We start from the raw sequence: 14,495 nt of genomic DNA, 5'->3' as shown, positions 1-14,495 counted from the left end.
CCCACACTGGCGTACACATCAAAACACGGCGGATCAGCAGCTTTTGCAAATCGGCCGCTGACCAAAGCTCTCCACTCCAACAGGTATTCTTTCAGGAGATTACACCACGATCTGTTTTCATTCCTCTAACACTCTCTCTCCCTCTTACTCTCTCTCTCTCTCTCACACTCGCTCTTACTCTCTCTCTCTTTTCTGTAGGGGAGTAATCCCTGGCATGATGAGACTAAGGACTTACCAAAGGGAGATTACTGAGCGCTTTGTAAAGTGTGTGTGTGTGTGTGTATGGCAGCAGATGTGGGTATGGGAACACTCTTCAGGTGCTTAACTCGTGAACCACACACACACACACACACACACACACACACACACACACACAGCAAAGGCAACAGTAGAAGTTTTACTGAAACCTGTCCAAAACTCTCACACACAAAAAAGCACACACCTGGTCTGCTTACTCAGAGCTGATCAAAGCCAGAGAGAGTTCTGCAGGTGATGGATATCATTAGAACAATCAGGACTAAGCTCAGACTGACCGGCTGGAGGGAGGCAAATGAGGGCCAGCCAAAGGCTTCTGGACCGAGAATTAAGACAACCCAGGTCTTTCTGAGCTTCTGGATTGAGAATTAAGACTAGTCAGGCCTTTCCGAGCTTCTGGACCAATAATTAAGACCATTCAGGTATTTCTGAGCCTTTAGACAGGGAATTAAGTATATTCAGGTCTATCTGAGCTTCTGAACTAAGAATTAAGACCATTAAGGTCTTTCTAAACCTCTGGACCAAGAATTAAGACCAGTCACATCTTTCTAAGCCTCTGGACTGAGATTTAAGACCAGTCAGGTTTTTCTGAGCTTCTGGATTGAGAAGTAAGATTAGTCAGGTCTTTCTGAGCTTCTGAACTGGGAACTGAGACCAGTCAGGTCTTTCTGAGCTTCTGAACTGGGAATTAAGCCCAGTCAGGTCTTTCTGAGCTTCGGGACTGGGAATTAAGACCAGTCAGGTCTTTCTGAGCTTCAAGACTGGGAGTTAAGACCAGTCAGGTCTTTCTGAGCTTCTGAACTGGGAACTGAGAACAGTCAGGTCTTTCTGAGCTTCTGGACTAGGAATTAAGAACAGTCAGGTCTTTTTGAGCCTCTGGACTGGGAATTGAGACCAGTTAGTTCTATCTGAGCCTCTGGATCAAGAATTGAGACCAGTCAGGTCTTTCTGAGCCTCTGGACCATGCAACAGCCCAACAACTCTCAAAAAAGAAGCCATCACACTGGTTGGTCGGCTCTGCCTGTTGGTCGCAGTATCTCCACTCATTTCCATGTTTTAATCACAAAATAGTCCCAACCGTTTTTCCATCTAATATTTCTTCTCTTAACTGTCTTATTAATAGTCACAGATAAATACTGACTCTCAGTATGAGCTCTCGTTCTGTAATGTGATGGAAGTATAAATGGTTTGATAATTAAATACATTAACTGCACTTTTACTGTTGGGACATTTAAACACTTACTGGATAATCTGGGTATCCAGGGAAAAAGCATCTGTGATACAAAACTTATGTCTATATAGTATAGTACAGAGACACCCGCATACTCACATGCACACACACACACACAGATAGACAGACAGACAGACACAGACACACAGACAGAAAGAGCTGTGAGCTGTGTAAAGTTTGCTGAGGGTGAAAACGGGTGTTTGGTCAGTGATGTCTGGGCCTCTGACATTCTGAAAGAAGGAATGGCTCTTTGAGCCTCTCTCTCTCTCACACTCGCGCTCACTCTCTCTCTCAAAATGGCTCAAACTTTATTTCCCTCATCAAACGGAGAGATCCCCCAGATAAGAGTCAAACGCTCTCTCACTGCCTCTGCTCTAAACACACACTAGAGAAAAAGAGAGGGAATTCTGAGAAAAAGAGGATAAAAAAATGAGAGATTTAGCAAGAGAAAGTGATTGAGAAATAATAAGAGAAGGCAGAGTAAATTAGAAAGATGGCAAAAGTGTGAGAAGACACGTGAGAGAGAGTAAGAGTATGGAAGACAAGAGTGGGAGAAGTTGAAAGAGAACAAAAACGCTAGAGGGATGAGAAAGCAAGATAGTGAGAGCGCGAGAGTGTAATGAGAGCAATAGAGAAGGAGAAAACAAGCGAAACAGAGAGAATGTGAGAGAAACTGCAAGACAGCAAGAAAACCGGAGAATCACTGACTGTGAATGTGAGAGACATAGCAAGAGAGAAATGACAGAGAGATGCAGAGAGAGAGAGAGAGAGAGAGAGAGAGAGAGAGAGAGAGAGGAAATGAATAAAAGAGAGTGTGGGAGTTCTGACAAAAAGAAAAAAAGTAAAAGCCTTTACCAGGAGAAAGCAGGTAAAAGATATGAGAGATAATAGCAAGAGAAAATGGAGAGAAAGACGCAGAGAGAGCGAAAAAGAACAAGAGAAAGAGAGAGAGTAGGAATTCTGAGTAAAAAGAGGATGAAAAGTAAGAGCTTTAGGAAGAGAAAGCGAATAAAAGGAATGAGGGATGGCGAGAGAAAGACTAAAAGAAGACAGAGTGAATTAGAAATTAGAAAGTGAGAGCCAGTGAATGAGAATGTGAGATTCATAGCAAGAGAAAAATGAGAGAAAGATGCAGAGAGAAAAAGAGAAAGAGAGAGAGAGAGAGAGAGAGGGGAGAGTGGTATAAGCAGCTCATATTGGGAGTGTAGGGTGGGTGAGCTGTCAGGCTGGGGCTGAGTGAGGGAGCCGGGCTCTATGTGAGGATTATTCTGATTGGGTTTCACAGATTATGGGGCGGATTGGGGGTCTTTCGGCCCCTCTGTCAGTGCGCCTCTGTGGCCCTACTGCCCCGAGACCCAGCCACGGACAGAACACCTCTGTCTCAGCTGCTCAACACACACACACACACACACACACACACACACACACACACACTCAACAGAAATGAAGAAAGCAGCTGATCACTGACGTTTCCAAGCTTTGACCATACAATTTTAATACATCAGTGCAGATGTGGACAATAAAACCAAAAATCAACTAAAACTGTAATCAAAATTGATTATATTAGGTGTAAAATTAGTCTGAGAATGTTGACACACAATCTTCAATAATAAAATATATATGTGTCAGATCCTAAGAGCTCCACTGTGTCGGGCTATATCACTGAATTCACTCTGAACTGATGTATTAGTTAGCTCAAAATTTACTTTCTCCACCAATAAACAGAAAAGCAAAGGATTGTAGAACAAATTTCCATGACTTTTCCAAAACTGCATGGGGATTTTTATTTTTCCAAAACTTATGCAGACCTGGAAATTGCTGTTTTCCTTTTTTTTTTCTTTTTTTTTTTTTTTTAAACCTGCAGTGAACGTACAACATACGCATGTACATTGGGTTTAATATGTACATAATATGTTTAAAAAAAAAAAAAAAAAACATTTTTGTCGAACACAACCCACCATGACTCTTTCACCATTTTAATGACGTGATAAAAAAAAGAAAATATTTCTATGATTCTGGACAGATAATTTGAACCAATCACCTCTTTTAAAACTTCTGGAAAGGAAAATCCAACCAATTAGATATTTAAGTACTTTTGCAATAGGAAAAATTTAAACCCTTAAGGTCTCTCTGAGTTTCTGGACAAAAGAATCAAATCAAACCATCCAAGTCTTTCCAAAATTCTAAATAGAGAAGATTCATTTTAAGTAAATATTCCTGAATTTCTGGAGAGAAAAGCTGATCCTTCAGACTACAGTAAATGACAGTGTTAAAATGGAGTTTGGTTGTGTTTGGGATGATCTGATTAAAGCGAGCCCCTCACTCATCCTCCAGAGTTTTCATTACACAGGAAAGTTGGTTATCAGAGAAACGAAGGAGGAGGATCAAAGTATTGATAAAGTAATTACAGAGAGGTTTCAAATAAAGACCTCTCACACCTTTCTGTTCTCACACACAGACGCACACACACACACACACACACAAAAGAGACGTTTCTTCTCCTGGGCTTCTGTCGTATTCCTCCTCAAAATGACAGTATCGAGTCGGTCGCCCCCGAAACACTTTCAGGTGTCAGAATCCAGCAGCCTTCAGAAGACCCTAATTAACAAAGACTGCAGCTCCAGCGAACTCAATTAAACAATGTTAATTTAGTCTAATTTCAATTTACACACACACACACACACACACACACAGTCAGAAACAAAAGAGTACAATGAAAGAATTCAACCTGTTTCTCCCACACTCACACTCCCTCTCTCTCTCACTCGCTCTCTCACTCTCCTGCTGGGTGCTCTCCAGTGCTGAATGAGGTAATTTAATTTGGGCCTTTGATTAGTTTTAATGAGTCCAGAAACAGCGTCCACTCTTTCTCTTACAGACAGAGAAGAAAGGCTGAGAGGTTACAGAGAGAGACCTAAAGAAAGAAAAAAAAGAGAAAAAAGGTAGAGAACGAGAAAAAGAAAGAGAGAAAGCAAGAAAAAGAGAGACAAGAAAGGCAGAGAAACGTCAAAGAGACGATAGCGATAGATGCAAGAGGCAACAAGAAAAGAGAAACGAAAAAAAGAGAGAGAGACAGAGAACGCAAAAGAGATGCTAGAGAAAGAGATGCAAGACATGGACTCGAGAGGCAGAGAGATACGAGACAAGCAAGAGAGAGGCAGAGAAATGCGAAAATGATGCAAGAGTAAGAGATAGAGCAAGAGCTAGAGATAGATGAAACTGAGAGACACAAGAGTTGCAAAAGAGGCAGAGAAACGTGAAAGTGACACGCGAGAGAAAGAGATGCTAGAGATAGATGCAAGAGGCAGAGAGACATGAGAGACAGAAGAGAGAGAGACAGAGAAACGTGAAAGTGACGCGAGAGAAAGAGATGCTAGAGATAGATGCAAGAGGCAGAGAGACATGAGAGACAGAAGAGAGAGAGACAGAGAAACGTGAAAGTGACGCGAGAGAAAGAGATGCTAGAGATAGATGCAAGAGGCAGAGAGACATGAGAGACAAAAGAGAGAGAGACAGAGAAACGTGAAAGTGTCGCGCGAGAGAAAGAGATGCTAGAGATAGATGCAAGAGGCAGAGAGACATGAGAGACAGAAGAGAGAGAGACAGAGAAACGTGAAAATGGCACGCGAGAGAAAGAAATGCTAGAGATAGATGCAGGAGGCAGAGAGACATGAGAGACAGAAGAGAGAGAGACAGAGAAACGTGAAAGTGATGCGAGAGAAAGAGATGCTAGAGATAGATGCAAGAGGCAGAGAGACATGAGAGACAGAAGAGAGAGAGACAGAGAAACGTGAAAATGGCACGCGAGAGAAAGAAATGCTAGAGATAGATGCAGGAGGCAGAGAGACATGAGAGACAGAAGAGAGAGAGACAGAGAAACGTGAAAGTGATGCGAGAGAAAGAGATGCTAGAGATAGATGCAAGAGGCAGAGAGACATGAGAGACAGAAGAGAGAGACAGAGAAACGTGAAAGTGTCGCGCGAGAGAAAGAGACGCTAGAGATAGATGCAAAAGGCAGAGAGACACAAGAGACGCAAGAGAAAAGATGAAAGAACGAGAGACTCAAGAGACGCAAGAGAGGCAGAGTAACGCAAAAGTGATGCGAGAGTAAGGGATGCTAGAGATAGATGCAAGAAACAGAGAGACACAAAAGACACAAGTGGGAGAAGCAAAGAAACAAGAAAGTGATGCAAGAGAAAGAGATGCAAGAGATAGATGGAAAAAACAGAGAAACATAGGAGACGCAAGTGAGAGAGGCAGAGAAAGATAAAAAAAAAAAAGATGCGAGAGAAAGATGCTAGAGATAGAGGCAAGAAACAGAGAGACACAAGAGACGCAAGTGAGAGAGGCACAGAAACGAGAAACTGGCACAAGAGAAAGAGATGCTAGAGATAGAGGCAAGAAAAAGAGAGACACAAGAGACAAGTGAGAGAAGCAGAGAAAGATTTAAAAAAAAAAAAAAGACACGAGAGACATGCTAGAGATAGAGGCAAGAAACAGAGAGACACAAGAGACACAAGTGGGAAAAGCAAAGAAACAAGAAAGTGATGCAAGAGAAAGAGATGCTAGAAATAGAGACAAGAAAAAGAGACACAAGAGACACAAGTGAGAGAAGCAGAGAAAGATAAAAAAAAAGACACGAGAGAGATGCTAGAGATAGAAGCAAGAAACAGAGAGACACAAGAGACACAAGTGAGAGAAGCAGAGAAAGACACAAAGACACGAGAGAGATGCTAGAGATAGAGGCAAGACACAAGAGACACAAGTGAGAGAGGCAGAGAAAGATTTAAAAAAAAAAAAAAGACGCGAGAGAGAGATGCTAGAGATAGAGGCAAGAAACAGAAAGACACAAGAGACACAAGTGCGAGAGGCAGAGAAAGATACAAACAGACACAAGAGAGATGCTAGAGGTAGAGGCAAGAAAAAGAGAGACACAAGAGACACAAGTGAGAGAGGCCGAGAAAGATTAAAAAAAAAAAAGCCCAGAGAGAGATGCTAGAGGTAGAGGCAAGAAACAGAGAGACACAGGGAACGCAAGTGAGAGAGGCTGAGAAATGCGAAAGTGACACAAGAAAACAGAAAGACAAGAGAAACGAGAGAGACAGAACCGTGACAATTCTTCATATTTCACTCTAAAGTTTTGAGATCTTAGTCTCCACTCTGACAGAAGTGTGTGTGTGTGTGTGTGTGTGTGTATGCAGATCTAACAGACAGTTACAGACAGACAGACAGGAACAGACAGTTAAAGCCTGTTCCTTTAGATTAACATCCAGAACATACTGCACCTTATGAAGCGTGAACGCCCACAAATCCCTCCACAGAGAGAGAGAGAGAGAGAGAGAGAAAGAGAGAGAGAATCAGAGCATACGTCCTTTTTCTCTCTGGCTCTTTCACTTCCTCAGACTCTTATTCTTTTATTCATTTACATTAATCCACAAAAAATTTAGAAATATTAAAATACATATTCACGCACTATGGGTTGGTTTCCCAGACAGAGACTAAGCCTAGTCCTGGACTATACAGCACTGTGAATGAAGACTCTCCATTAAAACAAATCCCAGATGAAGAAACCAACCCTATATACCCAAATATTTTGACACTTCATCAATAAAAGTATTCAACTACGTTAAGTTACATCCAGCTGACACACGTGCAAACACACCTACACAGCTTGTAGTGAAGAACTAACGATAGAATAGACTAGTGCATCTCAATAAATTAGAATATCATTGAAAAGTTACTTTATTTCAGTAATTCAGTTCAAAATGTGAATGTATTACATACAGGGGTTGGACAATGAAACTGAAACACCTGGTTTTAGACCACAATAATTTATTGTTCTGACGGACAGTTCTGGTAGAAACAGGAGAGTTAAGGTGCACATTGAATTCTGCCGTGATTTGATCAGCCGTGGTTTTATGTTTTTTGGATACAATCCGGGTTAGCACCCGAACATTCCTTTCAGACAGCTTCCTCTTACAGCGTCCACAGTTAATCCTGTTGGATGTGGTTCGCCCTTCTTGGTGGTATGCTGACATTACCCTGCATATCGTGGCTCTTGATACATCACAAAGACTTGCTGTCTTGGTCACAGATGCGCCAACAAGACGTGCACCAACAATTTGCCTCTTTTGAATTCTGGTATGTCACCCATAATGTTGTGTTGCATTGCAATATTTTGAGCAAAACTCTGCTAATTGAACCATCACACTCTGCTCTTACTGGTGCAACGTGCAATTAATGAAGATTGGCCACCAGGCTGATTCAATTTAGCCATGAAACCTCCCACACTAAAATGACAGGTGTTTCAGTTTCACTGTCCAACCCCTGTACATGTATTACACACAGAATAATCTATTTTAAGCATTTATTTCTTTTATTGTTGATTATGGCTTACAGCCAATGAAAACACAAAAACCATTGTCTCAGAAAATTAGAACATTATATAAGACCAACTGGTGATTTTGGCAGTGTGGGCAGTGTGCCCAGTCCTGCTGGAAAATTAAATCCGCATCTGCATAAAAGTTGTTTTCTCTGTAAAGCTGCTTTGTGACAACATTTGTTGTAAAAGGTCACTGAACTAAAGTTACTGCTTCATTACTCCATGTAGTGGCGCTATAATCACATGAGTAGGGTTAATAAATCTGCTGTAAAGTATGTTGGCTGTCAAATTTGGAAATTGGCACCAAAAAATCCACAATTCCTGCTCTTTGCTTATTTAGGAGTACTTTAACCTCTTCAGTAACACAGATGCTCTGAAGTATCTTACATAATTGTACTGTGATATATTGAGTATCACAGAATTACAGTCTCGTGATATCTTATTGTTATCGTATCTGCAATGTATTGTAATAATATTGCATTGTGACGTGCGCTGTGACTCCTACCCCTTCTATTCATATTAAACTTTAAACTATGTTGTGCATTGCTGTGAGAATTTGATAGCATTCAGTGAGCTGAGCATCCGCAAAGCAACCAGCATTGTGAATGACCCCACTCATCCCTCACACGAACTATTCTCCCTCCTGCCTTCGGGAAGAAGGTACCGCAGCATCCGGTCCAGCACGACCAGATTCTGCAACAGCTTCTACCCCCAAGCCATCAGACTCCTTAACTGCAGAGACTGAACTGATGGTTTTTCTGTACATGCACACACACTCTTACCCCAGAAAATGGAAAGCACTAAAAACCCTACTACCTCACTGGACTCTACTGCACACTGTGTAATAGAGTAATTACTACCTCACCTGGTCTTTTTTGCACACTGCATAATTTGCACACTGTCTTGTTATTTATTATTCTTTGTCTGTATTGTGTTGTATTGTCTGTCTGCACTTTTGTACTGTTGCACTATTGTTCTGTCTACACTGTGTTTATGTGCACCATGGTCCTTGGAGGAACGTTGTTTCGTTTCACTGTGTACTCTGTATATAGCTGAAATGACAATAAAAACCACTTTGACTTTGACTTTGTAAAGAGAGAATGTAGAATGATCTCCACCTCATCTCACACCTTCCCAAATCTCCAGCGCATCCCAAATGTCCTGGATGGAGCTCCATCATTCTAGAGAACACAGCTCTTCCACTGCTTCACAGATCTTCACACCTCTCGAGTCCACACCTGGCATTATGCATTATTCTACTGTTAGTATACTGTTGGTATAGTGTAAATGCAGCAGTGAAGTAAATTAAAGTGAATTACACTCTGCACCTCTAGGGGGAGTCCAAGAGCAGACGACAATACCAATCCAAACACAGCAGCCCCACACACCTGAAAGGTTAACCTGCACATCAAGGTTCACTGAAGGAAACAGCCTTGTTTTAAATATTCATCCATAAGATAAGGCGCTTTTCGGAATCGCCCTCGCTGCGGGAATTACTTTGGAATTGTTTGCGCACTCCGGGCTATTCTAATCTAAAACTACAGCGTTTAACATTTCAATTTCTTTCTTCTCATGTTCGGAGATTGTCATTGTTTTCAATTTACACCTCAGGTCTCAGAGTGTGCGTGCTGACAATCCATTCCAATACACACACACACACACACACACTTTCATCTATACACAAAGCAAAAAAAGGAACCTTCAGGCTTTTTTTTTTTATATCTGTTCTTGCTACACTCATTGGTACAATGTGTGTGTGTGTGTGTGTGTGTGTGTGTGTGTTTGTCAGAGAGACAGCACTGTACTGAATGGGTCTATGTGTGTGTTAATCCTGTTTGACTTTATTCACACTAAGGTCATTCACACTTTACACAATATGAGAGAGAAGCAGCCGTAGAGTCTGAGAAGACACAGCAACACACTCATAATCCACACACCAGGGGAGAGGAGTCACCCACGGTGTGTGTGTGTGTGCGTGTGTAGGTTTCTATATGTTGAGACCAAATGCCCTTATAGTAAAACATGAACTACTCATTTTTTGCACTATAAAACGCACTTAAAATCCTTTAATTTGTCCAAAAATCGTCAGTGTGCCTCTTAATCCGGTGCGCCTTATGTTTAAATTTTATCAGTCAGGTTGTAAGGAGCAGTAAAGCCACTCTGCTGAAGTGCAGCATTATATAGGAGTTTCAGTTTAGTTCTTTAACAGCAGTATTAGCATTAGCATTAGCCACTAACCGCATTAAGCACTAGCTCTTTTGCCGTTCAGAGTTAAGTATTACCGACCTGTAGCCTGCTGCTAACCCCGGCTAGTGCTGCTGGGGCAGTGTTAGCATTACCTGCTAACCACGCTAAGCACTAGCCCCTTTGCCGTTCAGACATAAGTATTATCGGCCTGTAGTCTATGTATACCCCATGATGAAACAGCATGCTACATGGGAAGACCCGCTAGCTAATATCACCCTGGCTTACCGGAACACTCAGGGTTCCTCAGCGTAGCTCTGTCGGGTGGCTTTAGCAGCTAACCGTGGCTAGCGCTAGCGTTTAGCTGCTAATGAAAATATTGCTGCACCCAGCTATAGTGTAAATCTGGAAATCTAAGCTTACTGTAAATAAACAGAAGTGCTTTACTCACCCAAAGAAACAGTTTTCAGGAGGGAAATCTGTGTAAAATTAACATCCAGTGCTTGTTTAACTTTAAAAGAAAATGTTTTTTTTTTTTTTTTTTTTTTTTTTTAAGAAATACAGTTTTGTTTACTTAACTTGCCACCCAGCGGAGAGACCTGCTGAATTAAAAGGAAGAGATGGCAACACCCCTGTTCCTTACTAGTGTTGCATAAACCAGTGCACCTTATGTATGAAAATAGACCAGAAAATACACGTAATCTGGTGCACGTTATAGTGCAAAAAATAGGGTAAGTATTTGTAACAGGCGATATTTGTTACTTTATGACCATACACACGGACATGCTACGTGTTATTGGACAGGTACTAGGCTTGTGTACCATGACTTTTGCCACGGAAGCTGACGAATGCTACAGAACTGGGAACTTTGTATGCTGTTTACATGGTGGTAATATTGTCTGTGACGTATTCCTGGTTAATACAAGACACTGTGAATCAAGAAATGTCCTGGTCCTAGGTTCAGGTCCCAATCTGGGTCTGGGAGCTTGCATGAAGATTACTAAAAAACTGTATAAATTGTATGCTCAAAATTGCCCAGAAAAATTGTATACTATAAAACTGCCCAGAACAATTGGATGCTCCTACTCTTAAATTGTCCTGGTGCATGTGTGTGTATGACTATTTGGCCAGATATGGATTAACAACTGGGTCAGCTTCTAAGTGTCCACTGCAGTCCCCAAGGGGGGTGGTTGTTTACGGTTGAGAGTAGGCTGTGTGTGATTGGCTGCTGCTTCTCACCAGTGTATAAACGGCTGTGTATAAAAAATGACTGTTAAGCTTCCTTGGGTTTCTAGAAAGGTGAAATATGAGTGTAACTTTATTTATTTATTCATATTATTTAGATGTGTTTTTGGATGAAGTGTAGTACAGTGTGTGTGTGTATGTGTGTGTGTGTGGGTGTGTGGGTGTGTGGGTGTGTTGCACTCACAGGCCAGTGCATTTGGGTAATTAAATCTGTTTAGGTTTGGGCCAGGTCACCTCCATCTCACTCACACCCACGCACCCCCAGACACAACACACACACACACACACACACATGCACAAGTGCATCCCTCTGATAAACCTCTCGGCATAATTAAATATGGACCACATTAAACACTAACACACATGGGGGGCGTAAACACACACACACACACACACAAACACACTCTGTGGGTAGCTGTCCATAGTTAAGCTGCAGCGGCCTGCTCCTTGTTCTCATTTGCAGTCTTGCCCCCTTACACACCCATGCCCGCCCACACACACACACACACACACACACACACACCCTCAGCCGCTTAATTACAGCCACCAAAGCATTCAGCCTCCGAGTCATAACGCATGCATAAAGAGGCCGAGCACGATGCCTATATTCAAATGTAGGGAGCGTCGGTGCACACATACAGAAACGAGGGAGGCAGAACCGCAGAACCGAGCGATGGAAAAAAGGAGGGGAGGGGAGGGGAGAGAGGTGGGGAAGATAAGAGCAGCCGAGTGAAGGATGCACCGGACGGAAAGGGGATGGAGGAGGGAGGAAAAGGTGGATGAAAAAAAGAATAAAACAGAGTAAAGCAGGCAACTGCAGAAAGATGTGGAGAAGGAAAGCAGAAAGAGTAAAGGAAGAAGCGAAGAGACAGACAGGTGGATGTGAAAGAGAGGAAGAAGACAGAGTAGAGGAAAAAAGGAGTGGGAGAAAGAGAATGAAAAATGTGGAGGAAGAAAACTTGATTAAAAAAAAGAGTGGAGGAGGAGGAGTGGATAAACACTGGAAAACGAAATGTGGACGAAAGATGGATTGTAAAAAGTAGTGAACAAAAAAATAGTAGAAGGAAGAGTAGGTGATACAAAATTAAGAAAGAAAGGTGGATAGGGAAAGATTGGGGGGAGGAAAGAGAGGGAGAGAGAGCGGAGAAAGAAAAAAGAATAAAAAAAAAAAGAATTAAAAGTATAAATAAAAAGAAAAAGTAAAGGAAGAAAGGTGGAGGTTGAAGGGTGGATGAGAAACAGTAGACAAAGAAAAATGGGGAATAGAAAACTTGTTGAAAAAGAATGAAGGAGAAAGAGAGGATAAAAAAAAGAGTGGACAAAGAAACATTAAAAGGAAAGGAGGAGGATGAAAGATGGATGGTGAAGAGCAGTGGAGGGTGAAAAGTGGATGAGAAAGAATAGTGAAAGATGAAAGGTGGATGAGGAGAAGAGTAGTGGAGGATGAAAAGTGGACGGAGAAGAGTAGCGGAGGATGAAAGGTGGACGGAGAAGAGTAGTGGAGGATAAAAGGTGGATGAGGAAGAATAGTGGAGGATAAAGGGTGGATGAGGAGAAGAGTAGTGGAGGATGAAAGGTGGATGAGGAAGAACAGTGGAGGATGAAGGGTGGATGAGGAGAAGAGTAGTGAAGGATGAAGGGTGGATGAGGAGAAGAGTAGTGAAGGATGAAGGGTTGATGAGGAGAAGAGTAGTGAAGGATGAAGGGTGGATGAGGAGAAGAGTAGTGAAGGATGAAACGTGGATGAGGAAGAATAGTGGAGGATGAAAGGTGGATGAGGAGAAGAGTAGTGAAGGATGAAGGGTGGATGAGGAGAAGAGTAGTGAAGGATGAAGGGTGGATGAGGAGAAGAGTAGTGAAGGATGAAAGGTGGATGAGGATGAAAGGTGGATGAGGAAGAGAGGTGGAGGATGAGAGGTAGTGTGTGTGTAGAAGGTGAGGCACTGCTGTAGTAAGTGTGAGGAAGACTCCTGACCTTGGGTGATGAAGAGGCGAGCTCTCTGGCGGCGAGGTTGGGGAAAATGGGCGGGGTGGTGGGTGGTCTCTCTGAGGGAGCTGGTTTGGGGGTGATGGAGGTGCTGGCGGGGGTCACTGAGGTCAGGGCTGGAGGTAGAGGGGCTCGTCTCTTGGTGGTCTTCTCAGCGCTGCTCTCTGCAACCGACTGAACCAGACTGTCGGACTTGGGCTCGTAGAACGGGTTCGACCTGAAAGCAGACAAACACACGAAGACCTCAGAACCTCAGCAACCAATCAGAACTAGGCTAAAGAAGAAAGAAAGAAGTAGGCTAAAAAGAAACCATGAATTGTAGATTCATACTAAAATCATGCAAACTATAATGAAAAACAAAACAAACCAGAATACGTCATATATTTAAGATTCTTCAACGTAGCACCTCTACAAATTTTCTTTGCATTTTCTCAGGTCAGCTTTATGAGATAGTCACCTGGAATGGCTTTCAGTTAACAGCTGTGCATCGTCAAGAGTAAATTTTTCGCATTATAAGCCACACTGGATTATAAAGAGCATTATGTCAAACTAGTAAGGGTAAGGGGTGTCGCCATGTTTTCATATTAATTCAGTCAAGCTAAGCTACGTTAAATAAACAAAACTGTAATTCTTTATAAAAATAAAAAAAAATAAATCTACACACATTTCTCTCTTGTTTATTTGGGTGAGTAAAGCGCTTCAGTTTATTTACAGCAAGCTTAGATTTCCAGATTTCCACTAAAGCATTAGCAGCTAACCACTAGCTAACAGCGATACACTGAGGAACCCTGAGTGTTCTGGTAAGCCAGGGTGATACTGGCTAGCGGTTCATCCTACGTAGCTTGTTTTAACACAGTAAACACGCAGACTACAGTCTGATATACTCACCTCTAAACATCATAAGAGCTAGTGTTTAGCACGGTTAGCAGGTAATGCTAATGCTGCTCCAGCAGTGCTAGCTGGGATTAGCAGCAGGCTACAGGCCGATAATACTCACCTTTGAACCGTGAAAGAGCTAGCGCTTACCGGCTAATGCTAATACTGCTGTACTTCAGCAGAGTGGCTTTACTGCTCCTTACAACCTGACAGGTAAAATTCATACATAAGGTGCACCGGATTATAAGACGCACTGATGATTTTAGGTGCGCCTTAGAGTGCGAAAAATGAGGTACTTTAATTTCTTGCACCTCTTAATGTGTTTGAAAGCATCA

At 42.2% G+C, this 14,495-nt stretch overlaps 1 protein-coding gene across 6 annotated transcripts in view; it reads right to left on the bottom strand.

Annotated features, from left to right (window-relative positions):
- Positions 1 to 14,495, bottom strand: part of ehbp1 (EH domain binding protein 1) — a 248,288-nt gene that overhangs the window by 151,270 nt on the left and 82,523 nt on the right. For all 6 annotated transcript variants that reach the window (XM_022672775.2, XM_022672778.2, XM_022672780.2 and 3 more), the window contains one exon: positions 13,273 to 13,501. In XM_022672775.2, coding sequence (XP_022528496.2) covers positions 13,273 to 13,501 — 229 coding nt within the window. The remainder of the gene's footprint in view (positions 1 to 13,272; positions 13,502 to 14,495) is intronic.

The sequence above is a fragment of the Astyanax mexicanus genome, chromosome 14 (genome assembly GCF_023375975.1).
Source record: "Astyanax mexicanus isolate ESR-SI-001 chromosome 14, AstMex3_surface, whole genome shotgun sequence".
Taxonomy (NCBI): domain Eukaryota; kingdom Metazoa; phylum Chordata; class Actinopteri; order Characiformes; family Acestrorhamphidae; genus Astyanax; species Astyanax mexicanus.
The sequence above is the reverse complement of the archived record's forward strand: the minus strand, read 5'-3'. Positions and strand labels throughout refer to the sequence as shown.